This window comes from Daktulosphaira vitifoliae, unplaced genomic scaffold, assembly GCF_025091365.1.
Source record: "Daktulosphaira vitifoliae isolate Bord-2020 unplaced genomic scaffold, ASM2509136v1 Scaffold_3, whole genome shotgun sequence".
Taxonomy (NCBI): Eukaryota; Metazoa; Arthropoda; class Insecta; order Hemiptera; family Phylloxeridae; genus Daktulosphaira; species Daktulosphaira vitifoliae.
This window is the reverse complement of record NW_026099574.1, coordinates 12,346,126-12,373,643: the sequence shown is the minus strand read 5'-3', so window position 1 is coordinate 12,373,643 and position 27,518 is coordinate 12,346,126. Positions and strand designations below refer to the sequence as shown.

The 27,518-nt window shown below is 25.6% G+C and overlaps 3 protein-coding genes and 1 non-coding gene across 6 annotated transcripts; 3 read left to right on the top strand and 1 right to left on the bottom strand.

The window, feature by feature from the left end:
- Nucleotides 1-1,602: 1,602 nt before the first annotated feature.
- Nucleotides 1,603-6,117, top strand: LOC126900418 (ATP-dependent RNA helicase p62-like). 3 transcript variants are annotated; one of them, XM_050676112.1, is made up of 9 exons: nucleotides 1,603-1,759; nucleotides 1,859-1,961; nucleotides 2,806-3,006; nucleotides 3,066-3,312; nucleotides 3,368-3,556; nucleotides 4,476-4,655; nucleotides 4,718-5,001; nucleotides 5,419-5,762; nucleotides 5,830-6,117. In XM_050676112.1, coding segments are annotated over exons 2-9 (1,524 nt in total). In that variant the 5' UTR covers nucleotides 1,603-1,759; nucleotides 1,859-1,959; the 3' UTR covers nucleotides 5,907-6,117. The 3 variants fall into 3 exon arrangements, with proteins under 3 accessions (XP_050532069.1, XP_050532067.1, XP_050532068.1); XM_050676110.1 differs by having other exon boundaries at nucleotides 1,608-1,759; nucleotides 1,837-1,961; XM_050676111.1 differs by having other exon boundaries at nucleotides 1,648-1,759; nucleotides 1,828-1,961.
- Nucleotides 6,118-11,770: 5,653 nt separating this feature from the next.
- On the top strand, nucleotides 11,771-11,894 carry LOC126903394 (U5 spliceosomal RNA). The gene has a single exon (XR_007703491.1). It is a non-coding gene; the product is annotated as a U5 spliceosomal RNA (small nuclear RNA).
- Nucleotides 11,895-12,712: 818 nt separating this feature from the next.
- Nucleotides 12,713-20,834, bottom strand: LOC126903290 (uncharacterized). The gene is made up of 10 exons (XM_050681396.1): nucleotides 20,662-20,834; nucleotides 20,516-20,577; nucleotides 19,561-19,776; nucleotides 17,972-18,209; nucleotides 17,539-17,901; nucleotides 17,193-17,476; nucleotides 16,994-17,115; nucleotides 16,683-16,916; nucleotides 14,555-14,901; nucleotides 12,713-14,073 (listed from the first exon to the last, which is right to left on the bottom strand). The coding sequence occupies exons 2-10, from the start codon at nucleotides 20,539-20,541 to the stop codon at nucleotides 13,759-13,761; spliced, it is 2,145 nt and encodes a 714-aa protein (XP_050537353.1). The 5' UTR covers nucleotides 20,542-20,577; nucleotides 20,662-20,834; the 3' UTR covers nucleotides 12,713-13,758.
- Nucleotides 20,835-21,155: 321 nt separating this feature from the next.
- On the top strand, nucleotides 21,156-26,628 carry LOC126903291 (actin-binding protein IPP). Its single transcript, XM_050681398.1, has 10 exons — nucleotides 21,156-21,368; nucleotides 21,933-22,141; nucleotides 22,214-22,358; nucleotides 22,454-22,592; nucleotides 22,693-22,858; nucleotides 23,144-23,487; nucleotides 23,560-23,823; nucleotides 23,881-23,966; nucleotides 25,908-26,128; nucleotides 26,188-26,628. The coding sequence occupies exons 2-10, from the start codon at nucleotides 21,959-21,961 to the stop codon at nucleotides 26,416-26,418; spliced, it is 1,779 nt and encodes a 592-aa protein (XP_050537355.1). The 5' UTR covers nucleotides 21,156-21,368; nucleotides 21,933-21,958; the 3' UTR covers nucleotides 26,419-26,628.
- Nucleotides 26,629-27,518: the final 890 nt, after the last annotated feature.

Sequence of the window (27,518 nt, the reverse complement as noted above, 5' to 3'; positions counted from 1 at the left end):
AAGTTTAAAAACTATTTTTAAACTAACTAAAAACTAGTTTAAAACTAACCCGGCTACGCTGGGCACGATAAGTCTTTTGCAGAAAAAATATTACATCAGAATCAGAGTAACAAAAATATATTAAAAATTTTATTATTAAAATCAAGAAAATTTAAAAAGAGAATATACATAAAAATTATTAATATTCTAATTATAATAATCGTGTTTATATTATAAAATATGTGGGACTATGTAAAAAATTTAATTTTGATATATATATTGGTAACTGTTATTTAACGTTGGACAGCATAGTTGTTATCCCAATTTAAACGATAAACTCATAGACTTATATATCATATATGAGAAAAAAAATTTATTAATAATGTATAGTTCTGATAATGAAAGTACAAACTTAGATAATTATAATCGTCTTGAAATTTATGTATAACATGTAACATTCATCGATAAAATATAGTGCTATGTGCAAATGCAAAATAGTGTCCTAATAAAAATACATATTACACTAAATAATCAAGGTTCAGGATAAACGTATGAGCAGAAATTAGTCAATGCGCATATTAAAACCAATAATTCAAACCTTAAGTCGTAAAACGCTGGCGTCAGCGAGCGTTTTTCTCAAAAATGGTTGAAATTTTAAAACACTCGTGGGCGAACGGCAAAAATTTTCCGACCTTCACCAATAATTTTCCTGGAGTCTGGTTGAGTTTCGTAGAAAAAAAAAATTTTGAAAATCCGAGCACGCTAAATAATTTTTCCAGAAAAGCGTTTTTTTCCTTGTTCAATTATATAATAAGATAATACAAAAGGGTTACAAATACAGGTAGCTAATTGGTTTTTTTTTTAACGATATTCACAGGTATATAGCCTTTATTTATTATCAATAGTAGTAAGATACAGCTGTGAGTTTATAAATACACTAACTGCCAATACAGAAATTATATCTATTGATAGTCATAATTGACAATAAACACTTCGTGACTGTGACAGCGATGTCATAAAAAACTAAAAGTGAAAAATAAATATAGTTTAAAAAACTAAAAAACACGCTTTTAAAGTACATCGAACAAAAAAGTTAAAAATAATTTTTTAAAATAAACTTAGAACAATAATGAACGAAAAATATTAGTATTATTGTGAAAAAAAGCGTGGGTGCTTTGTGCCATACTTTTCGTATATTGAGCGCCGACGTTTTAAGTTTATTTTAAAAATCATTTTTAACTTTTTAGTTCGATATGCTTTAAAAGCGTGTTTTTTTTAGTTTTTTAAACTATATTTATTAATGTTTGTTGTTCATTAATTATGCATAAAACTGTTCTTTTCAATAAAATCAATGAGTTAAGGTTATAGATTTTTGATGTATCCTTCATACTCTCTGATATTACCATCCTTTAGAATAAGTACTTTATTTTAATTAAACAATACTTAAAACAAATTGTATTTTTATGTATATTTTATTTATTTTTTGCAAACACCGGTGTTAATAGTTCGGTACTATATTAATTTAGTAAAAAGTAGTTGGTATCACTGAGCTTAAGTTGGTAGATATCACTAGTGTGCTAGTAGTAAGTAACCAATGACGTGTCATCGATTATATTAATCCATAGTTTCTCTCTTTCTACATACATTATTCTACCTTAGTCGCCCTTCCGTTTTATCTTTCGTTCTTTCTTTCGTTTGCTGGCGACGACGTAACATCACATTTGACGTCGAACGAAATCAAGTTTCTTTCAAGATCACTTAAGTTTCATTACTGAGTACTGTAAGTATCAAATATTTGTTAATTGTAACATACCTATTTTTTTTAACTCTAGTTGTAAACCTAACAAGTTAAATTAGACCATCATTATGTTTGCTCAAGGTTTACGTTGTGTTAAATCCGCCATATTGAACCCAATCAATTGTTCATCAACATTGAAAGGCATTTCATCATCTCAGTTGTTCTTAAAAAACATTTCAATTATGTAAGTATCTAGCGTTTTTTTGTCTTTGTATACTTTGATAATTTTACCCGAGGTTCTTTGTAAAATTTTCTACTAGTTAGGTTATGCCATAGTGTGGTTACGGCGTGTTCCCATGTTCTTTAGAGCATTTTGTATCATAATTCAATTTTAACGTCACAATGAAATAGCATTTAATTCTTCTTCTTCTTCTTTTTCCTTTCCTTAATCCCAACTACTTGAGTTCGGCCACCCTTAAATAGTATTAAATTATTTAAAAATTTAAATAATTATAAATTTTTTTACAATGATTTTTTTTTTAACTATACATTCCATATTAATGCCTTTTATTTATAAAAACTATACTTTATTTTTACTTGAACGGTAGAAAATATATTTTGCCATTAAGTAATTGTTTAATATTGTTCAATCACTTTTTTTTTTATATGTTAAATATTAATTAATGTATTTTGAAATTATAAGGGAAATAATTTTCTCACAGTCAATAAAGTCTTTATTTTATATTGCTTACTATATTAAACAATTTTTAATGTCTTATTGCCATCACTTTCCAGTCTTCATTCATTTCAATTAAAATTAGGTATAGGTGGGATAGCTTTAGTGCTGCCATCTATCTGCCATTAAATATTCCTATTTTTATTTCTAGAGTATTTTCAAATAATCTAGTTCTATTTTCTGTATGACTCTAATGTGATAAAATTTACTATGATTTGACTTGACATGAGTCAAGGTCTTTTTAGCTTCATTTATTTTATGAATTACTTACACTTGTGATAAATTGTTTTCAATGTAATTTATTTCTTATTTGTTTGTTATTTATGTTATCTAAATGAATATTCATTTGTAGGTCTTATGCAAGAAATGGTAGAGGTAATAGTTCTTATGGAGGCGGTGGTGGAAGAGGAGGCGGTCAGCGATATGGTGGTGGTAGAATGGGAGGTGATAAGAAAAATCCTGGTGCAAATCTGCAAACCCCTAATTGGGACCGTGTTCAATTACGACCTTTCAAAAAAGAATTTTATGTTCCCCATCCTACTATTGATCGAAGGTAATTTCTTAACAATTCGTACCTTTTTATATCGAGTTTAATTTTTTTTGTCTGGTTAGATCTTATGAGGAAGTAGATAAATACCGTACTAGTAAGGACATCACAGTGATGAGTTCTGATAGAACTGAAGTTCCATATCCAATTCAACATTTTAAAGAAGCCAATTTCCCAGATTATGTAATGCAAGTTTTAGTTAATGAAGGTTTTAGTGAGCCAACACCAATCCAAGCTCAAGGTTGGCCTATAGCTATGAGTGGTAAAAATATGGTTGGAGTTGCACAAACTGGATCAGGCAAAACATTAGCTGTATGTGTATTATTTTTCATTTTAAATTGGAAGCCTAATATAACATTATTTCTAGTATACTTTGCCTGCTGTTGTTCATATTAACAATCAAGAGCCCTTAAAAAAGGGTGATGGTCCAATTGCACTTGTGTTAGCTCCAACAAGAGAATTGGCTCAACAAATTCAGAAAGTTGCTGCTCTTTTCAACCAATCCACATATTTACGATCCACTTGTATATATGGTGGTGCACCTAAATCTCATCAGGTATTTTTAAGTTGAATTAAAATTAATATTGCCTATTATTATTTATTTGTAATTATTATTTGCTGAATTTACTAATAACATGGTGTTTTGTTTTTGTTCGTTGCAGGCCGCCATTTTGAAATTCGGTTTTGCAGAACTGGTTTTTAATTTTTTTGCTAAAATAATTGAGTAACCTTAATTGCGCACAGTGTATTTGGATCATGACTTATTAATTATGTCGTGTTCATTCACCTGAAGCGGCGCTGCAAACCGAATTGATACAATTGATTTGTCAATTGGCGGCCATATATCTGTTGGTTCAACTAAACCGACACTTTTCAATCCTTTTCTTTAAGTTCTTTGTTTGTTCCTTATGCATCGAAAACTAAACCGTCAGCATGTCTTCATCGTAGCACTGAACAAACAGTAAGTTAAAACTTATTAGTTTTTTGAACCAGGTGTGTTCTCAGTGCTCATCGATGAACAACAATTTTTAATTTCTTCAGAAGAAAATAATAAATAACATAGAGTTGGGTTTAAAATATGTATGATAAAATATTGAACTTCTTAATTTCTTGATTACACCTTGTATTAAATTGAATATTATATAATTTACGTTTAAATTCTTAATAATAATTTTTTTTAGTTATTATATATAGTTAGTAAAGCCCTACCATTAGCAAATTAATATTTTAAAAATGATCTCGTACAAGATTATGTTAAATCTGTTAGTACACAATTTGTACTAACATGTGTAGATTAATAATTAGAACATATTATAGGTTATCCTGTTAGAATTAAATTTAACAATGAGGCACTACTTATTTTATTATTGATCTATTTACCTTTTTAAAAGTTCTAATCTAACTTGAGTCATATTTTTTTTCCCAACTCTGTATAAAATATTTCATAAATTAATATTAATATGTTAACACATTAGGCTAGAGATTTACATAATGGTGTTGAAATTGCTATAGCAACACCAGGCCGTCTACTTGATTTTTTGGAATCAAATGCTACTAACTTGCAACGTTGTACTTATCTTGTCTTGGATGAAGCAGATCGTATGTTAGATATGGGTTTTGAACCACAAATAAGGAAAATCATTCAACAAATTAGAGTAAATTTACTTTACTTGTATTTAGTTTTAGTTTTAGTTACAATAATTTTTTATTTAAATAGCCTGATAGACAAGTGTTGATGTGGTCTGCTACATGGCCAAAAGAAGTCCAAAAATTGGCCAATGACTTCTTAAGTGACTACATTCAGCTTAATGTAGGATCTTTAACATTATCTGCCAATCATAATATTCAACAAAATGTTGATGTCGTTCAAGAACATGAAAAAGAAGATAAACTTATGGATCTATTACAAGACATAAGTAACATGGATGAAAATAAAACCATAATTTTTGCTGAAACTAAACGAAAAGTTGATACAATTACCCGTAAAATTGTTAATATGGGGTAAGTTCAATTAAAATGTATTTCTATGTAAGCAGTTCCAAGATTGTATGATAAATATTTTCTTGTATACAATTTTTTTTTTTTTTTTTAATGGTTTTAGTTTTTAAGCTATCATGATTTTTTTTTTTTTTACCCCTATGTTTGTGTTATAAACCTACCATGAAATCTTTTATGTGGTTTAAAAATGATGATTTTTTTTTTTAGAACATACTCTGTGTTGTTTATTTGTCCTCTAAGAAGATCTGATTATTAAACCTATATATATAACGATTTTGTAAATGATGATAATCTTACATTAAACATGCCTAGTGTTGTTTTTTGTCCTTTAAGAAGATCTGAATTGCTATATTCAATTTAACATTTAATTACTAATCAATATTATAAAATTAATTAATTAAGTTAAGAAATTATTTTTAGTGCTAGAGCTGTTGGTATTCATGGAGATAAATCACAATCTGAAAGAGATCATGTATTAAAACAATTTAGAAATGGAAGAGCAAATATTTTAGTAGCAACTGATGTTGCTGCTAGAGGTTTAGATGTAGATGATGTAAAATTTGTTATTAATTTTGACTATCCCAATAATTCAGAAGATTACATTCACCGAATTGGTCGAACTGGTAGATCGTCTCAAAAAGGTACATCATACGCCTTTTTCACTCATTCCAATAGCAAGCAAGCTAAAGATTTAGTTGCTGTACTCACTGAAGCTAATCAGAGAATTGATCCTAAATTAGCTGCTATGGCTGCAAGATCTTATTGTAAGAATATATTTTATTCACATATTGAATTGATTATATCTAATTATAACTGTTTTGTTTTTTATAGCCAATGGTGGTAATAAATGGTATGGTGGTGGTGGGAACCGTTGGGGAGGTGGCCGTCCAGCACACAGAAAATTTTAAAAATAAGAAGCAGTATTCATTTATTGTGCACTAATGATCAATATTATGTCCCTTGACTTACTGATGTGAAATATTATTTTCTGTCTTATGTTGTATACTATGATTGAATTTTGTCTCATTCTTCTATTATTTCATCTGTACAATTTTGATGATTGTATTTGAGTAATTTGACTTTGGAAGAACTACTATTATATATTGAGTTTTCTATTAATTAATTTATTTTTTTCAAACCTATGACTTCTAAGTATAATATCTTTTGTATAATATCTAATCTGATATTTTTCTTTTATCCTAATATAATATGTGTAATCAAACAAACATATTTTGAATGAAAATTAAGGAATTTTATCTACTCAGTTAAAAATTTTATAAAGAAATTGAATATCTAATATTAAAGAAAATTTTGCTTAGTTTTATAAGATAGAGATTTAAAGATTTGGATAAGTTAAAGATAATAAATGGAGTATGAATAGCTTTAACCTGGTTATATAATGTAATCATTTTTTCTAAGTAATTTATCATTGAAAACAAGTATTTTAAATATGTTTGATATGAAATAAATTGCTGTTCTTTACTACTTAGTTTACAATTATTTTACTGAAAAAATCCTTCCACAATATCTAAATGGGTATATTATAAGTCTAATTTAATACAGGTTATCTAAGTCTAGAAGACAATCATTTTCTGAAAAACTAACTAGAGCCAAATTTTTATTTTTTGTAAATAGTTCACAAAACCATTATGTATTTTTTTTTATCATTTCGGGGATAAATATCAATAGTTTTCTTCAATGGGAACAACCTTTATTTTTAATAATGTAATATGATAGAAAAAAAGAATTAACAAATTTGATCCTACAATAACTTATACCGTATCAACCTTTTGCGTTTAGATATAGTTTAAAGATTAAATAATACATCATTAATTTGGTTTTTTAATACCAGTGGCCGTGCAATAGTATTGCTGCCGCCGGCAATAATGTGATATGGCTCATCAATTATTTATTATGGTAGTAGTCTAAAAGAAATTTCTGCGCTGGTTGTCTAAATGAAAAATAATAAGTCGCTGTTGAAATTTGTTAGTTCTTTTTTATTATCTAATTCAATTTTGATGCTCTAACAAAATGAAGATGTTAAATTCTTAACAGTATTTTGAATTCATTAATAAAAAAATAAGAATCGAAACATTTGTCATAAAATAAAATATATTTCTTTATCAATGTAGTGTGAATAAACTACAACTTCATTTAAAAACATGTCATAAATAGTGTTTAAATACATCTCTAAAACATAATTTCCGTGAATTTTAACAAAGACTACAGATCTATGGGTTGGTATTTTATTATAAGAGCATTTTACTAAGATAAATACCGTGTTATTTCTAAAAAATAAGTCCTCTAATTAATTTAAGATTAGGTATTGATATTGGGTAATGTACAAACGAAATATGTTTACATACATTTCAAATAAATAAAAATTATGTTTTCACAATGTAATAGTTTTTTCATAGGAATTATACTAAGGAAAATTATTTGCTACCTTTTAATTTATATCTTTACTACGTAATAATTTTTTTGGGGGAATAAGTGTCGATTCCTTCCCCCTCCAGTACTTCCTTCGTAAATTATAAATCGTCGTCTTGTTACTTAAACACCATTTAATGTACAAATTATGGTTTCAATTTAAAACTACTTAAATGAGAGTATTTTATACTTAAAGATCGTAATTATAATTAATCAGTTTTATGAATCGCATGATTGCATCTGACTCATACACCTACCCACCTTATTAAGATAATCTTAACAATTGTAATATCCACTATGCTGAATCATTACAATATAAATAATAACATATTATCTATAATATAGAAAATATATAAATATGATTTATTGACCAGGTAAGTAATACTCCGTGTAACTTGTAGGAGAACAACACGTGGAAGCTATCTCAAAATTCATTTTTTAATCTGACGCAATTATGTTACATTATAAGTTGTTTATTGTCTATAAATTTAAAATAATACAGGCAAAAAAGGAGTTATATAAAATAAATAATTTATTTTATAATGTAATATTTAAAAAAAAACCCAGCACAGTGGGGACGATGCATAGTTGGGTCCAGTATAGATTTAATCTGACAGTGATTAAAATCACTATCATAAGAAACGCTTCGATGCAAATCTGTAGATAGTGTTTAATTTTAAGAAATTGGTAGATTATTTCAAAAACAACAATAACTCTTATTCCCTTAATTTTATCCTGATAAGTTATTTAATTTAGTATTATAATATATGAATAAATAATAATTATAGTAATTAGATGTAGTATGAAATTCATATTCAATAATTTAATACTGTAATTTTTACGTAGATTTTATAAAAATAATAAATTACAGTAGTTGAATATTTATTTACTTATGACGCGTATAAAAAATTAAAGGGCTTGATGCAATACTTTTCAATTAAAAATGTTTGTTACTTATAACAAAGTTATAAGTTTTATACACTGGACTACAAGGATCTTTCATCAGAAACAAAAATATACTTTTCTATATTAACTTTTCGCGATGTTTTCAAATGTGCAATTCAACTTTTTCTATTACTTCTAAGTTTTAATATTGTTACTTATTATTGAAAAATAAGTATTTACATATAAAAAAAAAATAATTAAGAACACAAAAAAATTGTTTTAAATTAATATTGATTTTGATTATTAATATGTTAAAAATAAGGAAAATGACATATTTAACCTATTTTTTTAATCCTTTAAAGTTGATTTTTATAAAAGTTTATAATAAAAAAAAATTAATTTATTACCATAACTTTTAGCTCAATTCGCAAGTTTGAAATTGACATCATTAAATAGGAAATTTTATGAGAATTAAAAAAATTATATCATTAAGATTAATATGCAGTCAAGAAATTTTATAATTACTATTTATAGTAAATTTATCAGAAAAGCTCAATATTTTTTTTGCATTTTTATCGTAATAAATAACTTAAATAGAAATAATAGTAATAATTTCCTAGTAACTTTTGGTGTTTAAAAAAGATTTTACAATTGAATTATGAACTGAAATAATTTTAATGATTTACTTTAACTAAAATAACTAATCAAAAAAAAGTTGTTAAAAAGATCTAAAAATCCATTGTTAATTCAGGAGAAACTAACAATCATTTTTTTTAGAAATGATTTATATAGCAACATGTACCAAAATATTTTGAATATTATAGTCTAGTAGTAGCACACACAAATAGAGTTAAAAAAATTATTAAATTACAAAGTAAAATGATTAAATTTTGTAGTTGAAAGCTATCATATTAAATTATCATATCAAACTTGATTCGTCAATAAATACTTAATTGTCTTTATGGAGAACATGGAATTACTAACTGTTTAATTGATAAATTACAATTTTTTTTTCAATTTTTGAGGGTAATATCTTCAACTAGATATGAATTGTAGTAATTTGACGTATCGTTGAAAAAAGTAGGTCAAGTTAGAGCAGAGAAAATAAATGATAGTCACAAAAAAATATCTTCTCAGCTTTGCATCGAAGCTAAAATCTAAAATATAGTAAAATAATTTTAATGTGAATAAGAAATTTCTTCTCGCGAGTGGCGGCGACAACAGCCATGGGATACTTGATCTTTATTGAACTTATTGAATCTAAATGAGATAAAAATCAAATGAGTTGAAAATTTATTAAAAAAATTGCAGAAAATTCATTGCCATACGCGGGTCAGAACCTTATACCCCAAGCGCGTAAGACACAAATGTAACCGACTTGGTAACCGTACGTCGCTCTCATCGCTTGAAAAAAACGGCAATTTAAGCTAGTTCAAATTTCAAAGTTATTTTTCTCTACTTAAAAAAAAGGAAAAAAATTTAAATAAGTTTAACTTTCTATGCTACATCAATTTGATTTATATAATATTTATGAAAATCAGTGTACACCCCCGTCAGGTATTTTACACATTAAAATAAAATACAAAACCCAGAATTTTAACACAAAAATAGCATATTTTTGAATACGGTAGTGATTTTCACCATGAAGACTAATCCAAAAGTCAAATATTTTTTTCAAATTAAAATATATTACATAAGCTTTAATTTAATATATATATATATATTAGTATGAGTATTTCTGGAACACTTTCAAAAATTCAATTGAAAATTTCCTAGTTTCAATACGCATGTTTANTCTGGAACACTTTCAAAAATTCAATTGAAAATTTCCTAGTTTCAATACGCATGTTTAAAGTTTTGAACCCCTTTGTATAAAGGGGTATGATTAGATTTAAAAAAGTGTGTCAGATGAAAGAGGTATAAAAAAATTATTTATAAAAAAAATAATAATATTGATCCATACATTTTTCCAAAAGTAATAGCAATATAAATTAAAAAATATAAAATCGAGAATTCTTCACGGAAATCGTACGTTTTTCTTTAACTTTGATGTCTGTTTTCACCATTAAGACAAGTCTAGAGGTCAAATTTTTTTTTTCAAAATCAAGTATATTATATAAGCTTCAATTTAAGGTATATATAATAGTGTCAGTCTTTCCGGAATATTTTCAAAAGTTAAGTTGAAAAAGTTACCATTTTTAAACCCTTCCTGTGGGTTGGTAACTGGTAAATGTTCAAAAAGTATATAAAATGATTGGGAAATACCTCAGGTATCTATAAAAAAAAAAAATTATATTGATTCGGTCATTTTTAAAAAGTTATGGTAGTTTTAAGTAAAAAAATTGAAAAAATGTCGAAAATTAGTGAATTTTAAATTTGTAATTTTTTGACGGATTTCCCCCGTTTACGGGGAACGATGGAATTTTTTTCAATTTTTGAGGGTAATGTTTTCGACTAGATACGATTTGTGATCTTTTGACGTATTGTTCATCAAAATTGGACCAGCGAGAGCTGAGATTGAGCGTTCACAGACACAAAAAATAAAATAATACACATCATAGTAAAATTAATACCTTCTCAGCTTTGCATCGAAGCTAAAAATAAAATTAAAAAGAAATTGCTGACTTTGCCTTGCAATGCCTCAATATTTATAATATAAAATCACTACAATCGCTACAATTTCTCCTATAACGGCAAAAGAAAACATTTCCAGTTATCATTATCAGGGTATATGTATATAATAGAGAACTTGTTATTATAATATTTTGATAATTTCTTGACAGTGTAACAAATAGAAATGATAATCTTTATATTTACTGTCTCACAGTTTATTATTTTGTTACTACACAAATTTACTAAAAATGCTATCTTATCAACAATTTAGATACTAATAACGATAGATAATATGATGGCAATGTAATTGTAGCATGACGTGAAAATCTAAATTCTCCCTGTTCAACTACAGGTTGAAGCAACTTTAATATTTTTCATGTTATGAATGAATCAATAATTGAATTTTGTTATATTTTTATATTTGTTGAATAAAAATATTAATTTTTGTTTCATCCAACGCAGTCAGATAAACATCTAGATATTTGCACTTTCTAGATATTTGATGTCAATGTACATTTTCACCACACAGAGCGCTGTTTTCAACTACTTACTTATATTCTCTTGAGCTTATAAATTTACCCGGTAGATCGTAGTGTTGGGCACTTCTTTCTGCGTTTTTACAAATTATTTGGAATATTCTAAATATAATGTTGGTTAATTTATGGAATTTTTAACTTGAATTAACTCTTATCAAAATATTTGTTAATAAAATAATCTTAAATAAATGAACAATGCTGGATAACATATTGGTTTAGGTTGTATTGTGAACTGATATAGTCTTCCCACTCATTTAGTTGTCCAACCGGATCATCATATATAATGTACGATGAACCCGTTTCACAGACAACTCCGGCTCCCTCTCAATACGAATAAATCTTTCGCCTTTTACTAAAGATTTCCGTGGTGGGGAGCATTCAAAGGAGTCTAGAAATTTAATTTTTCAATTTGCCCGACTCTCGAGTTGGGCTTCTATCTAAACTAACAATATTGTGCATACCAAAACGTAAAGTGTAATACTACTTGTAATGTACAAAATAGTATTCACTGCAGCGTTTGAAAAGTGTGGGTAGAAATTTTAACAACTGTTTGTATACGTTGACTAATATTGTATACATACTTCTGAATGATATACTCAAAAGCCAGCAACTTCTAATTTCTCTTGAAATAATTGTTTAGATTTATAATAAAAATAATTTTTAATGTTCAAGAATTTCATATATTTCTTGATTTTCTAATAGCTTTTTAATTTATCCCTGAAAAGGATATTAGCTTTATTTTTTTAAATGGCAATATGTATATTAAATAGTTTCATAAAATTATAAATGACCTAATTATGAAAATGATAAATTTTAAGTATTTCGCATGACATTTTAAAATATAGATTGTAAGTAATGGATAGTACTCGATCGCATCTTTCCTCCGACCCAGACAATAAAAATGTTTAAAAATTTTTTCTTAATTAGATAACAATTTTTTTTATAAGTATGTTGTAACAAAAAAAAAAGTTTACACCCTTATGATGTACAATAAATGAATTAGAAACTGAAATATCGATGAATACATGAAATTAAAATATACCAAAAGTAATAATTATTATTATAATAATGAACTAAACAACTCTATTGCATACTTTTTTTAGGACAAACACATACTCAGTTTTATTGGAATTGATTTATCTGAGAAATAATCATAGTTTGAACTGCATTACAAACTATTATTATTGGTAAATAAAATAAGAAAGGGTATATAAGAGATGAATAAGGTAAAAATAAATTGAACAACATAATGTTTGAATAATAAAAGAAATGCACTTTAATGTAGAAACTTTCAGAAGATCCTTCAATATAATAATGCGCTTAGTTGTAAGCAAACGCTAACTCTTATGTATCGACAAATAGGGTCACATAATAGCATATACAAAAAAAAAAAAAAAAAAAAAAAAAAATATTTTAACTTACACATTAATACTATATAAACCTTAAAACTTTTTTTGATCACTATTATAAAAAAGGAAAAATAATAATAATAATAAAAAGAAAACATCTCAATAAAATAACAATATGATTCAGTTGGAGAAAAAAAATCTGAGACATTTATTGGTCGACATTATATTGCACCACTACACATAACTAGTAGCTTATCGCATTAATAAATAGAAATACGAGTTTTCATATCAGTCTTTCCATTTCCCCCAGATTTGTTAAAGATGCCACAGAAAAATATATCTAAAACATTTTTCTTATAAATTATTTTTTTTTTTAAATTTTCATTTTAAATAAATCCCTTAAACTCTAAATTAGGGAACATCGCGCTATACATCGTTTAACAAATATCACAGATCGAGTATTATTATTTTTTACAATATAAATTAATAGACAAATAAAAATTAATATCATAATGTTAATTTTATCGAGTTTTATACAATTTACATGGACTTGTTATAAAAAATTGACCCTTGGCAAAAAAAGAAAAAAAAGGAACTCATTCAAGTTGTCTAAATAATTTGTATAAAACACATTTTTATACTTTTTAAAGACTAGTTTAAATATTATATTTAAGGTTAGATAGTAACCATGTTTTGTCAATATATTATGCATTTCTTCTGGATGTTTCAAGTTTTATGTGCATTTCAAAAAGAAAAGTATTAGATTATTATATTATATAGATAATTAGTAATAAAGTTAACTTTATTAATTAAATTTGGAATGTGACTTCAATTTGTAATTAAACAGTGGAAGAAAAAAAAATTAGCCCCTAAATCCAAAAAATTGATAAGAAGTCACAATCGTTAAACATTGATTTTTAAATTTAAATTAATTATATCAGTTTTGTTTATTGTTGAACTGTTTGAGGTTGTCCATAATACTGGTAACCACCTGCTTGAGGTACAGCAGCATAACCACTCTGAAACGCATCTTGAGTGACAGTAGGAGGGCGGTTTTGCTGGAAGAATTTATGTGTAAGTAAAGGTTGTATTGATGCATCAGCAGCACCATTCATCATGTATTGAGGGGGTATAGCAGCAGCATACATGTCTGCCATGTTGGAAAATTGACGCTGCTGATTATAATTTCTGGGTTGATAATTGGTACGTTGATTGTTAGGATAGTTGTTTTGACTACGATTGTTATAACCAACAGAATTTGCCTAAAAATAAATTCAGTTAATATTTTAAATTTTCACATACTAATTCTAGACTGCAGAATTAAAAAAAAAGTAATGTCTCGTATATTAATTTAATACCGTCTTAAATGGCCAAACTTGGGACAGATAAACATCCATTAAAATTGTATCAATCAACAGCACTTATATAACATTTAAAAGTATTGTCAAGAAACACAAAATATTTTATCACAAAAATTAAATGATAAATTTTTAAATAATTAACATCTCCAAGTGTGCTCATTTGACAATATTCAGAATAGTAGTTAAGAATAATTTTGTATATTATACTATAAAAAAATGAAACTAGTTTCATATGTTTGATATGATCAAAAATAACTACTTTAGCCTAAACGAGCACTATTCGAAAATAAATATATAAGTTTAACCAAGTTAATATATATATGTAAATTCTTTAATAATAATTTTACTAGGGGAAAGTCAAAAATTAAGAATATTTAATTACTTGATTTTGACCATATTTTGGAACACTATTGCCATTAAATTGTGGTTGATATTGTGGATTTTGGAACTTTGGTACATTGCGTGGAATATTATTTGTTCCCGATTGATATCCTCCATTTTTGAGTTCATTATTATAAGGCTTACTCTGATAGTTTTGACCACCAGTATAGTTACTACCATTATTATAGTTGGGTCCTCCATTATTATAGCTATTATATCCATTAACATAGCCATTACCATTTGAAAAGTTATGATTAGAAATTCTTGCCATGTTGGTTTGACCATATGGAGCTTGAGGTACCAAAGGTGTATTGACATCTCGATATCGACTGGTCCATTTAGCACGACCTGTGAGAAAATAAACATAATATAATTAAATGTATTTATTATTTTGATCTAATTAAAATCTGATACATTATATATAGTTAATAATACAGTCAATTAAATTGTTTTCAAAGAATGTCTTCTAAGTTATGTAAATTACATAATGTAGTTGATGGCAACAATTTTATATTTAACAATTGTGTCAGCATAATTATTTAAATATATTTTTATTACANTAACAATTGTGTCAGCATAATTATTTAAATATATTTTTATTACAAGTATTCATCTCTATTCAACAATCATTTCAGTTAACTAAATTTTATGTTTAAATAACCAATAATAGAAGGATTCCTTAATATTAATATTAATACAATGATAGAATATAAATAATATAAAATAATTATCAATACTATACTGTCATACTGAATTTTAACTTTGTATGAAGGTGACTGACCTTAATTATTATAAAATATACTTAAGGCTAATTAAACCCACAATTAATATATAGCGACATTAGAAGAATTCATGAATTACAAAATTTATGAATATGAAATTAAATGTCGCCTAAATGATTACTCAGTATTTATCAACAAAACTAAGCTGTAAATTATAAAATTAATCTTTTGGGGATTTATTAGTTTTTCGTATAATTACTGAAACTTGCAGTAATGTATTGATTATAATAAAATAGTCATGTATATTTTATTATGTGTTTCACTTCATTTATAATTATGCGCACTAGAAGAAGAAACTTAACAGTGAGTCCAAAGTATTTATTTTAACTGTCCATTTAACGATTATAAATATATATTTCCAAAGATACTGAAAAAACCTGAATATTTTTCAATATAACATGAGTGAATAATTAAAATAATTAATTATTTTTTTAAATTTAAATAGTGATACAACAATTCATAAGGCATTAAAAATTTGCATCAGACAAATTAAAAATTGATTTGAGTGAATTATTTTGCTTATAGTTAATACTAATTTTGATTTTAATTTAGTTTTATATAAAAGTGAATGGTCTCAAATGATACATACAATTAAGGTTAATTAAATTAAAAATAGCAATAGTTAGTATGTTAACATTAAATTTTTTTTAAAAAATATGAAGTCATTGCACATGAATAGAAATATCACATTAATTCTTCTTCTTTTTCCTCGCCTTAATTCCAACTACTTGGGATCAGCTAACCTTATCCTACACTTCCACATTATTAAATTATTAAAACATTCTGTACTTTAGAGCTTTTATAAATAAATAAATAAATGTCAAAATTAATTTTTCTCAGAAGCAACATTTGGCTTTTGTATGTTGAAACATTAAGTCAATAAAAACAATATTGAAACTAAACTATTACTACTAATAGAGGCAATTGTTTTTTTTATGCAATCTAAAAATATGGCCTCTAAAAATATATTCGATATAACACAATTTGAAATTACTACAATATAATTGTTATGCACTGAAAAATTTTCCAGTAAAAGATTAATTAAAAAAAATTATTCGATAGTATATAAGATATAGAAATACATAATAATCAAAATTACCCTAATCTTACATGCAACTATTATAATTTGTCAGGCTGATACAAACTATACACTTTATGATTTTTAGATTTTGTATGAAAGTGACTGGCCTTTATTGATATATACAAATAAGGCTAATTAAACCAACAAAAGTTAATATGACGACATTTTAAAAATTCAAGAACTATGCAAGTATTGAATACGAAATCATTAATTGTCGCCTAATTAGATACATATAAAATAAAATTCCTTATTATAAATAGACATACTTGACATATGACTTTTTGCCATATTGGCCATTTCCAAAAGTTCTTCAGGAACTACTTGATGTGCTTCTTCCAGAATAGCTATTAGATCTTTAGCCTGACGCATATTATTCGAAGAAAAGAAAGTATAGGCAATCCCCATTTGTTTAGAACGACCAGTTCTACCAATTCTATGTACATAATCTTCTGAAGAATTTGGATAGTCATAATTGATCACATATTTAACATCATCAACATCTAAAATAATTAATAATTAAAATTTTATGAGCAAAAATGAATTGTTTTGATTTAATTAAAAAACAATAATTATTTACCTAATCCTCTGGCTGCAACATCAGTGGCAACTAATATTGGTGATTTTCCATTTCTAAACTCATTTAAAACATGATCTCGATCCTGTTGAGATTTATCTCCATGCATTGATGTGGCAGTGTAACTACAAAAGATTAAATAATTTAATTATTATTAATTCAACTTATATTTACACAAACTAATGTTATTAAAAAGAATTACCCTTCATTCCTAATTTGTTTAGTTAATTCATCAACTTTCTTTTTTTTTTCTACAAAGATTATAGCTTTAAACCCAGGTTCAATCGATATTTTCATAAGCAATTCAAATAATTTATAATCTTTTTCATGATCTTCACATACTTCAATAAATTGTTGAATGTTGTGATTGGCAGCAAGTTCTAAAGAACCTACATTAATTTGTATGTAATCAACTAAGAAATCAGCAGCTAATGCCTGGACTTCTTTTGGCCATGTTGCAGACCACATTAATACTTGTCGGTCAGGCTAAATTAATAATATATTAATTAATAAATCATAAATTTCAATTCAAGTTAAATAGTTATTACTCTTATCTGTTCAATAATTTTTCTAATTTGTGGTTCAAAACCCATATCTAACATTCGATCAGCTTCATCAAGAACTAAATATGTTACACGTTTCAAGTTAGTCGATCCACGTTCTAAGAAATCAATTAATCGTCCAGGAGTTGCAATTACAATTTCAACACCATTTTGTAAATCATGAGCTTGTGGGCCTTTGGGGGTACCTCCAAAAATGCAAGTATTTCTAATACTTGAACTAAACATTTTTGCTACACTTTGAATTTGTTGTGCTAATTCCCTAGTTGGAGCTAATACCAACGCAATTGGACCATCACCACGCTGTAATGGTTCCTGATTACTGATGTGTACTGCTGCTGGCAGCATATACTAAAATTAAAAACATTATTTATTCTGAGAGTTTAACTGGTTTTAAAACATATTTATGATTTATACATACTGCTAAAGTTTTTCCAGAACCAGTCTGAGCAATACCCACAAGATCACGACCACTTAAAGCGATAGGCCATCCTTGAGCTTGAATTGCAGTTGGTTCTAAGAATCCTTGTTTTTTTAATTCTTGAACAACACTTTCTGGAAAATTTCCTTCAATAAAGAACTGACTTGGGTCTGGAACATTTGTGCCACGAATTGTTATCGCTTTGTCAACACGGTAGGAATTCACTTCATCTTGACTCCTATAATTAATTTTATTATTAACCTAATGATAAAAGAAGATATCAATTGACATCTCAATTCATAGATCAATATCATTTGTTTCAATTTTAAGTAAATTTTCATAATTTCTAGACTCATATTACTTTGACTACACACTTAAAGCATATTTTATACAATATATTAACGCCAGTTGAAGAGTTAATTGTTTTAATATATAAAAATAGTAAAAATAATGAAGAAATCTGTATACAGGGTGACCCACCACTCACTGACAACTTAAATAACTTTTGATCCAGTTAATATTTTTAGCTGATTTTTTTTTAAATATTAGTTAGATGTTAGGTCTATAGCTATATCTCAATAATTAATTTTTTTACATTTTATTAAAAATATTTATTATTTTTAAATTTTAAATAAATTGTAAAAAAAAAAAAATCTAAGATAGCTATTTTGTAGAGTAGAATTTAAGAAAAATTTTAGTAAAAAAATATCTTATTAATATTCAGTAGTAAATATTCTGTAGCGTTTTGAAGTTTGTGAAAATTTGAATTTTCATGTATTATTTTACGGTATTAAACATTGAAATACGTATTGAGAAAAGGACAGAAGAAAACGCTATCTTTTCAATATACTTTTGAATGAGAGTGATAAGTAATAATTGCCTTATCTAATTTCTTATCATGGTATTAATGCCAAGTTTGTAATGTATATACATTATCATCATATGTATACACAATAATCATGAAAAGATAGCATTTTCTTCTGTCCTTTTCTCAATACGTATTTCAATGTCTAATACCATAAAATAATACATGAAAATTCAAAATTTCACAAACTTCAAAACGCTACAGAATATTTACTACTAAATATTAATAAGATATTTTTTTACTAAAATTTTTCTTAAATTCTACTCTACAAAATAGCTATCTTAGATTTTTTTTTTTTTACAATTTATTTAAAATTTAAAAATAATTAATATTTTTAATAAAATGTAAAAAAATTAATTATTGAGATATAGCTATAGACCTAACATCTAACTAATATTTAAAAAAAAAAATCAGCTAAAAATATTAACTGGATCAAAAGTTATTTAAGTTGTCAGTGAGTGGTGGGCCACCCTGTATGTTAGAAGAAACTTTAAAATCTAATATTAAAAGTGAAATATATAATATTACAGGCAATATATGATTTATTAAAATATTACAAGAAATTTTTAATTAATTTAATGTTTAATAGTATTGATTGAATATTTAGAAGTTTTAATAGTAAAAATTTTGTTTATTATTTTACTAAGAATATTTTCAAAATCTAAAATGCAAACAAATATTCCTTATCATTATTATTAAAATAGTGGAATGAATAATTACTGACCTATTAATAGTATCTATATGTGGAGAATAAAAGTCTTTTTTAAACGGTTGAAGAGATTCACGAGTCCAGTTTGGTTTTCTCAATAAATCACCAGGTGTCTTATTCATTGGTTTAAACATGGCTCCTCCAAAATCTGTATTGTCAGCATTTCCATTTTGGGATTTCCAAAAATGATTACCACCATAACCTTGATTTTGGGGTGTACGTTGTTGATACCTTAATAAAAAAAAAATCAACTTAATACAATAAATTTAAAATGTATCAATGTATTTAAAACTAATAATTAACTCGGTCAAAAAAAAAAACCAAAATGGTTTTTTAATATTTTTAAGTTAAAATTACTATTTTTAATATTATATACTATTAAGCACAAGTGATCAGTTTTAATTATATCTCAATATACTTGTGCTGAACTAAAAGGTTAATTTAAAAATTAACTTGTCTTTATAATTAAAAAGAATATATACAAAATAAAATATATACATATACACCCTAAATTAATAAAAATTTCAACATATAATAAAACTATAAAACTAGATACCAGTGAAATGTAAAAACAGTTACTTTTAATTGTTAAAAAACAATATATTTAGTAGAAAACATTGAATTTAAAGTAAAAATAGATCCTAGAATTGTAGGATTTTCATTTCTAAATAATAAAATTACTTTTTAAAAAATAGTTTTGTTTGAAATTAATATATTATTTATAATATAGCATACAATTAATCTAAATTCTCTATAATATATTTTTTTTTTTATAAATTAACAATATTATGATAAAATTTGATTTTCAAATATTATCTCTCTGATGAGACAAGTTAGTCTACTGTGGATACAATTAAGATTTATTAACCAATTAAGGGTTAAATTTTTTTAATTCTCAAATATTGCATAAAATTGTTCAACATATTTAACAGCCGTATATACTTTAGTATATATATTCATATATACTCACATTGGATAACCAGGATTGTTGTACATATTATTTTCAAAAAATTTTTTGATGAATTTCAAGATCTGCAAAATGAAAATGAGGGTCACACTATCATACTTTAACATTACGGCTGCATCAATATATTTAATCTTTGATAGAGTACTTACCAAAATTAATGAACTTTATTATAGAGTTCTTTTGTTAATATAAGTGGTATAATGTGAAATTAAATTTATTGGTTTAAGTGTGTTAATTGTTTAATATTGATCGGAAAAACAGAGAATGGTCGTTTCAAGACGGAGAAGCGGCCATGTTTGAAAGTGTGAGTGTCGTTCGTTGTTCGCCCCAAAGATCGCCCCCGATGACGTATAATAAAAATGGACGAAAAAATTTCATACGTATTCTTCCATGATAATATAAAATGAGAAAGTCATTAAAAAAATATTTTAGTCTCCAATTTAGGAGATCATAAAAACAGATTCATAAAGTAGTCTCCAAATAAATATTTATTTTGTTTGACACAACTCAAAAGTTTTTTAACCAAATAACTACATTATGATTTTTTATAAAGATTAATTAAACACCTGTTTTTAGTGATATCACAATCATTATCAAAATATTTTGTGGTACACTTATTATAATTCTGGTTATATATAGATCATTAATATGTGTAGTACTTAATAATTGAAAGTAACATGTATTATAAACAAAATAATACTCAGTAGGGCGTACTTTTCAATTATTACTATTGTTATAAACATTGTACTGTAATTTAATTTCAGTTGTATAGTTGAAAAAATATACTAAAAAATGTAAAATTATGCTACAAAGATAATTATGCATATTCAACTGAGAATTTAGCTAATTGAAAATGGTATGTATTTAAGAAAAATTTACAATCTGAAAGAAAAAAACAATTTTATTTTTATTGAATTGAACTATTGTCTGTGCGCTATCAAATGATAAACTTGATTTTTGTACAAAAGTTTTGATTTACATGACTTTACCCTATTTACTTTAATGCTATTTATATTAGGTGTTATATTATATTGAATAATGTTTTAAAACTTGGTAAACTGTCATTTATAGGATTTATTCAAAAGTCTACATTTGAATTTTATAATGATGGTAAAAGAAATTTTGTTTTTAATATAAAATAATAGTGGATATACAATCTATTTTATTGGATACCTGAATTTTCAATATTTATATAATTAAATGTCTTACAAAAGTTAATTTTTAAAAGCTATTGTTTTATAAACTTATCTAGTATTATATGTCTGAATATATAAGTCAATTTTATTTAGAAAGGTTTGTTTTTTACCTTTTAACTTGTATATATTTGTCTGAATTATTTTTTAACTGGTAAAATTTGTTTTTAATGAATTAATGTTTATACTGCATTATACATTACATAAAATTATATCATCTCTTTTAGATAATTTATTTTATAAACTACAAATAATGGCACCATCTAGAGAAGACAAAGAAGTGTTAAGTTGTACATGCAACCTAACTCCTTTTGATATTCCTAATAAATATTTATCTAAACCATATGTTGAATCATTTCTCAGAGACCTAAATAATTTACGAAAAAATCATGTATTCTGTGATGTGCAACTTATGTCTGAAGGATATTATATTGATGTAAGAAAATATAATTTGTCTTTCGCTATTAAATTTAATTTGAATTACTAACTTTAATATTTATTATTTCAGGCACATAGAGCTGTTTTAGCAGCAAGTAGTCCATATTTCTATGCAATGTTTACCAATGGATTATTAGAAGCTGGTAAAAAGACCATTGAACTCCCATCTGTTTCTCCTAATATTCTTGAAACATTAATTAATTTTATTTATTCAGGTAGAGTTAAACATGTATCTTAATTTTAATTATCTTTAAGGTTGTTTTATTTTTTCAAACACTATTAAATATAATTATATGTATTTAAATTATAGGTAAAATAAATATTTACCAAAATAATGTTGAAGAAATAATGATTGCAGCAGATATGTTAGAATTAAATGATGCTGTTAGTTGTTGTACTGAATTTTTAAAGAGTGAAATAGATTCTTCCAATGCTGTAGGGCTTTTGAGGTAATTATTTAATTGAAATTAATCTTTATTTTCATTACAATAATAATAACAATAATTTATTTAAACTGTATGATTAATGTTTAACTACATATATACTCAGATTTGCAGATATGCACAATTTCTCTGTTTTACATAAGCTATCTGAAGATTTTATATTTGGAAATTTTGTTCAAATTTGTGATGAAGAAGAGTTAGGTGATTTAACTAAAGATCAATTTATAAAGTTTTTAAATAGTGAATATTTATGTGTTGATTCAGAGCAACAGGTAATTAAAATTGTCAGCTTAAATAAAAATTAAAAATGTTGTTTAAGTTCTCTGAATTAAATTTTTGTCATATATATACTGTATAACTATTTTAGGAGGCACATTTAAGATTATTCAATGAGAAACTAATATAAAAATAATTTGTTGGTGATTCTTTACCTATAATGTTGGCTTTTCACATCCTTGAATGTGTTAACTCTTAATTTATACAATAAAACTTGTATTTAACATTAATGAAAGACTTTAGATTAACGTGCTATTAATTTCTTTTAATATTAAATATAGGTGTTTCATGCAGCTATGAAGTGGATTAAACATGATCTGTCTGATCGCCGTAGATATATTTTTGAAATTTTATCTTGTATACGTTTACCTCTTATTAATACACAATTATTAGAACGTGAAATTAATGAAAATACTGATGCCAGTTTAAGAGTTGCTTTACGTTCGATTTATACTGATATTGCTGAACGTATTGGTAATCTAGTGTCTTTGCAAGTTGAACCACGTTTAGGAGCAAAAAAAGATATATACATCATAGGCGGTTCAAAAAGAGAAATATGTAGTGCTTGGTCTCGCTATTCAGAATCTACATTTGAATCTGTAGTCAAATTCAACACATTTAGAAAGTATGATTTTATTTACTAATATTTTTAATTTACTATCTAATTCTTTACCATGTGAAAATTAAATTTTTTCAGAGAATGGTGTGATATAAAACCCATGAATATAGGTAGAATTATGCCTGGCGTTGCTATATTAAATGGTTGTATTTACGTTGTGGGTGGTGAAAATGAATCGCTTATTTTATCAAATGGTGAATGCTATAACCCTACTGAAGATAAATGGAGTCCTGTTGCTGGAATGACAGTTCCTCGATGTGAATTTGGAATGGCTGCTTTAAATGGATATTTATATGCAATCGGTGGATGGGTTGGTGATGATATTGGAGGATCTATAGAAATGTGAGATTTTTACTTTTTTGATGCTTTGTTCTATCATTATATATCTTATGTCTTTAGTTATTCTCCATCATTAAACCATTGGACAATGTGCAGTAGTGTATTACCAGAACCACGTTTTAGTATGGGAGTTGTTTCATTTGAAGGTATTTAATAAATATTTTCAAAGACATAAAAGCTGATTCTTTTAATGCTAGACACTGGACTTCTTTTAGAATAATGATTATGTTAAGAAATCTATTTTTAGTAATTTTTAGTTACATATATTTCTTGTATCAGCTAATAATTACTTATTTATTATCTTATTCATATTATCAATTATTTATTCATCTCTTATACCTTATGATGATGCCAACTTTATTTTTTTTAATGACAACATATACAATGTGTTTTTTTATCATAACCCACTTGATTGCAAAATGAAAACAATTTAAAAAAATTTTTAGATGCTTTTAGTTGCATATTATTTTTGAATTATTAGTTGTATAATACTTTTTAAACTCATCTCTTATGCCTTATAAGGGTGTAAATATTGTTTTTTTCAAATGGAAACTCATTTTTTAAATTTAATAAAATATTTGAGGTTTATTTTAACAGTAAATGGCATTTGAATTTTTGAAATACCTTTATTTGTTTATTAGATATAAAACTTTAAATTTATTAGATAGTATATGAGGTGTTTTCAGAAAACAACGGAAATTTTTTAAATTTGCGGGTTTGAAGAATCTGATTATCAAAAAAAAATTTTTTTAATCTTGGTACACATGTCCCTGAAGTATGATAAAATTTTTCATGTGGATTCATTTTTTACTTTGTCAGTGGCAACCGCTAAGGTTAGACGTTTTTTTTGTCAGCGATTTTCATTTGTTTAAAAAAATGGATCAAAGGATTTGTATCAAACTATGCATAAAAAAATAAAAAAAGTGTGAAGACATTGAAAATGACGAACGCCCCAGCACATCAACAACCGATGATAACGTAGAAAATGTCAAAGAAATGGTTATGAAGTTGATGATGGCGGAATGTTGATTGGTTTATGTTATGAAATTTTTTGTAAATGTTTTGGGTATGAAACACGTAGCAGGAAAATTTGTTCCAAAATTGTTGAATTTTGAACAAAAACAGCGGCGAATGGAAGTTGCTCAGGACTCATTTAATGAAGTCAACGATGATGCAGAATTACTGAAAACAATCCAAAATGTATGGCTTTTGTTTTACAATAATGCACCTACTCACTCTTTATTGCTTGTTCATCAATTTTTGGCCAGAAACAATACTGTAACAAATCCCCCACCTCCATATTTACCAGACATTGCTCCATGTGACTTTCTATCTCCAAAAATAAAGAGAACCTTACAGGGCCATCGTTTTACAAGCATAGATGACATTAAAAGGGCATTGCTTAATGAGCTGGAGGCTATCCCAAAGATCGAGTTTGAGGATTGGAAGAAGCGTTGGCACAAGTGCATAATATCTAATGGAGACTTTTGAAAGCAACAACATTAATGTAGACAAATAAATAAATATTTTTTCAAATAACAAAAATTCCTGTTATTTTTTGATCATATTTCGTTCATGTATAATGTTTATTGTCAATTATGACTATCGACAGATATATTCTCAATTTTGCCAGTTGGTGTATTTATAATCGTTAACTCACAACATGTGCCTTATAACCACACTAAGTATTTCTGTTAATAAAGTCATCATAAGTTGACAATAAATGCTGTGTATAATAATAATTATAATAGAATTATAATTGTATCAATAATAATAAATATTAATACACAAAAGACCCATTTTTTGCGCCATAAAAATTCTTGTAATAGATCAATATTGGCTCAACAAATTATTCGGAAAAAAGATTAAAAATCACTATTTTTAAATGTTGAAAAAATTAAAAAAATAATTTAAACTTTTTCTTCTTAAGACAAATAATAAAAAATATATTTTTAACATAGTCTAAAAATGCAAAAACTGTTTCAAAAAAAATTACAGTGAAATAATTACTAAATCAAAAGTTATTAGATTTATCATATTTTCATAATTTAATATGTATTAAAATTATTTATAAATCTTTTTTTTAGGGTTAATTTACATAGTTGGTGGATGTACTCGAACTAAGCGTCATCTTCAAGACTTATTAAGCTATAACCCTGTGACTGGGGAATGGTCTATATTAGCTCCTATGTTGGTACCTAGAAGTCAAATGGGTGTTGCTGTCCTAGACAAACATTTATATGTTGTTGGTGGCATAACTAGTAATAATGAAGTGTTAAACTTAGTAGAACGATATGATTTTGAAGAAGTAAAGCTATATATTATTATTTATTTAGTATGTAAAATTAATTTTTATTTAAAATTTAGAATTCTTGGGACTTTGTAAGTCCAATGAAAGGTAAGCGTGCAAGCCCAGCTGTAGCTGCTGCAGATGGTATGCTATATGTAATAGGTGGAGATATTACTCACACTATTAATTCATACAGGTCACAAATAACAATTTCTACTGTAGAAAGGTACAATAGTTCAACATCCCAATGGGAAGAATTACCTCCTCTACCAGAATCTAGAAGTGAAGCTGGAGTTGCTGTATTATAAAATAATACAAAAACAATTATTTAAAATGAATATTTTAAATTTTGGTGGGGCACAAAAATGCACAAAAATGTTAATTGTTAAAACAATCATTCTAAATTTTATTTTTACCAATTACATAGTGAGGCGTTAAAATGACTAATTTTAAAAATTCAATTATAAAATGAAAAATGAATAAAAATTAACCATTAAAAAAAAAAATGTTATATTTTATATATTTTTTTTCTACTATAATCTCTTAAAAATTCCTCAAATTTTCCATATAATCTTTAAGTTATATTGTTTTCAAAAATAGTTATATTTATTTACCACTACAATAACTAACGCATTATTTTATTATGATGGTTTCTATGTAATTCTACATACAAAAACTTTATTATGTTGGTGTTTTTAAAATATGAGAAAAATTTTCAATATATCAAGTACAAACTGAAATAATAACAAAATAAAAAATTGTATATTATAGATGCCTTGAAATAAGAATAACCGCTCAACTATTTTATATTAGCTATCTTATTTTTGTAACAGTTCAAAATTTCTTCTTTTGAGTTGTTCTGGAAGTAATTAGCCCTTTGTCATAGTAGCCTATTCAATATTGAGCACAATAGAAATAGATAATACACGTTGGTTATCTTAATTAAAGATTGTGTTATCTTTAAAAAATGATTATAAAATAATAAATGGCGTGTTATTAACTTAATTTTAATATATATATATATTAAAATTAATACACATATATATATATGTGTAATTAATTTTTTCNATAATAATAATACATAATTTTTATCAAACACAAATTTTTTCGTATTCTAATAGAAAATTAAAAATTAGATTTTGAATTACAAAATTTGATGATAAAAAAAATATTATTGAAATAAGAAAAGACAATATATTACACATTTCATAGCTTCAAAATTAATAATTTAAGTACATACATGATGATAATTGTAATATTAAATGATTAGTTAAATTTTCTCATTGTATTAATAAATAGAAAAAATTATTAACATGAATTTGTTTACATAAAATTAATTAATACACATACATTTAATTATTAAAGTTCATTTGTATAATACAATTTTTATCAATAAATTTAAGTACTC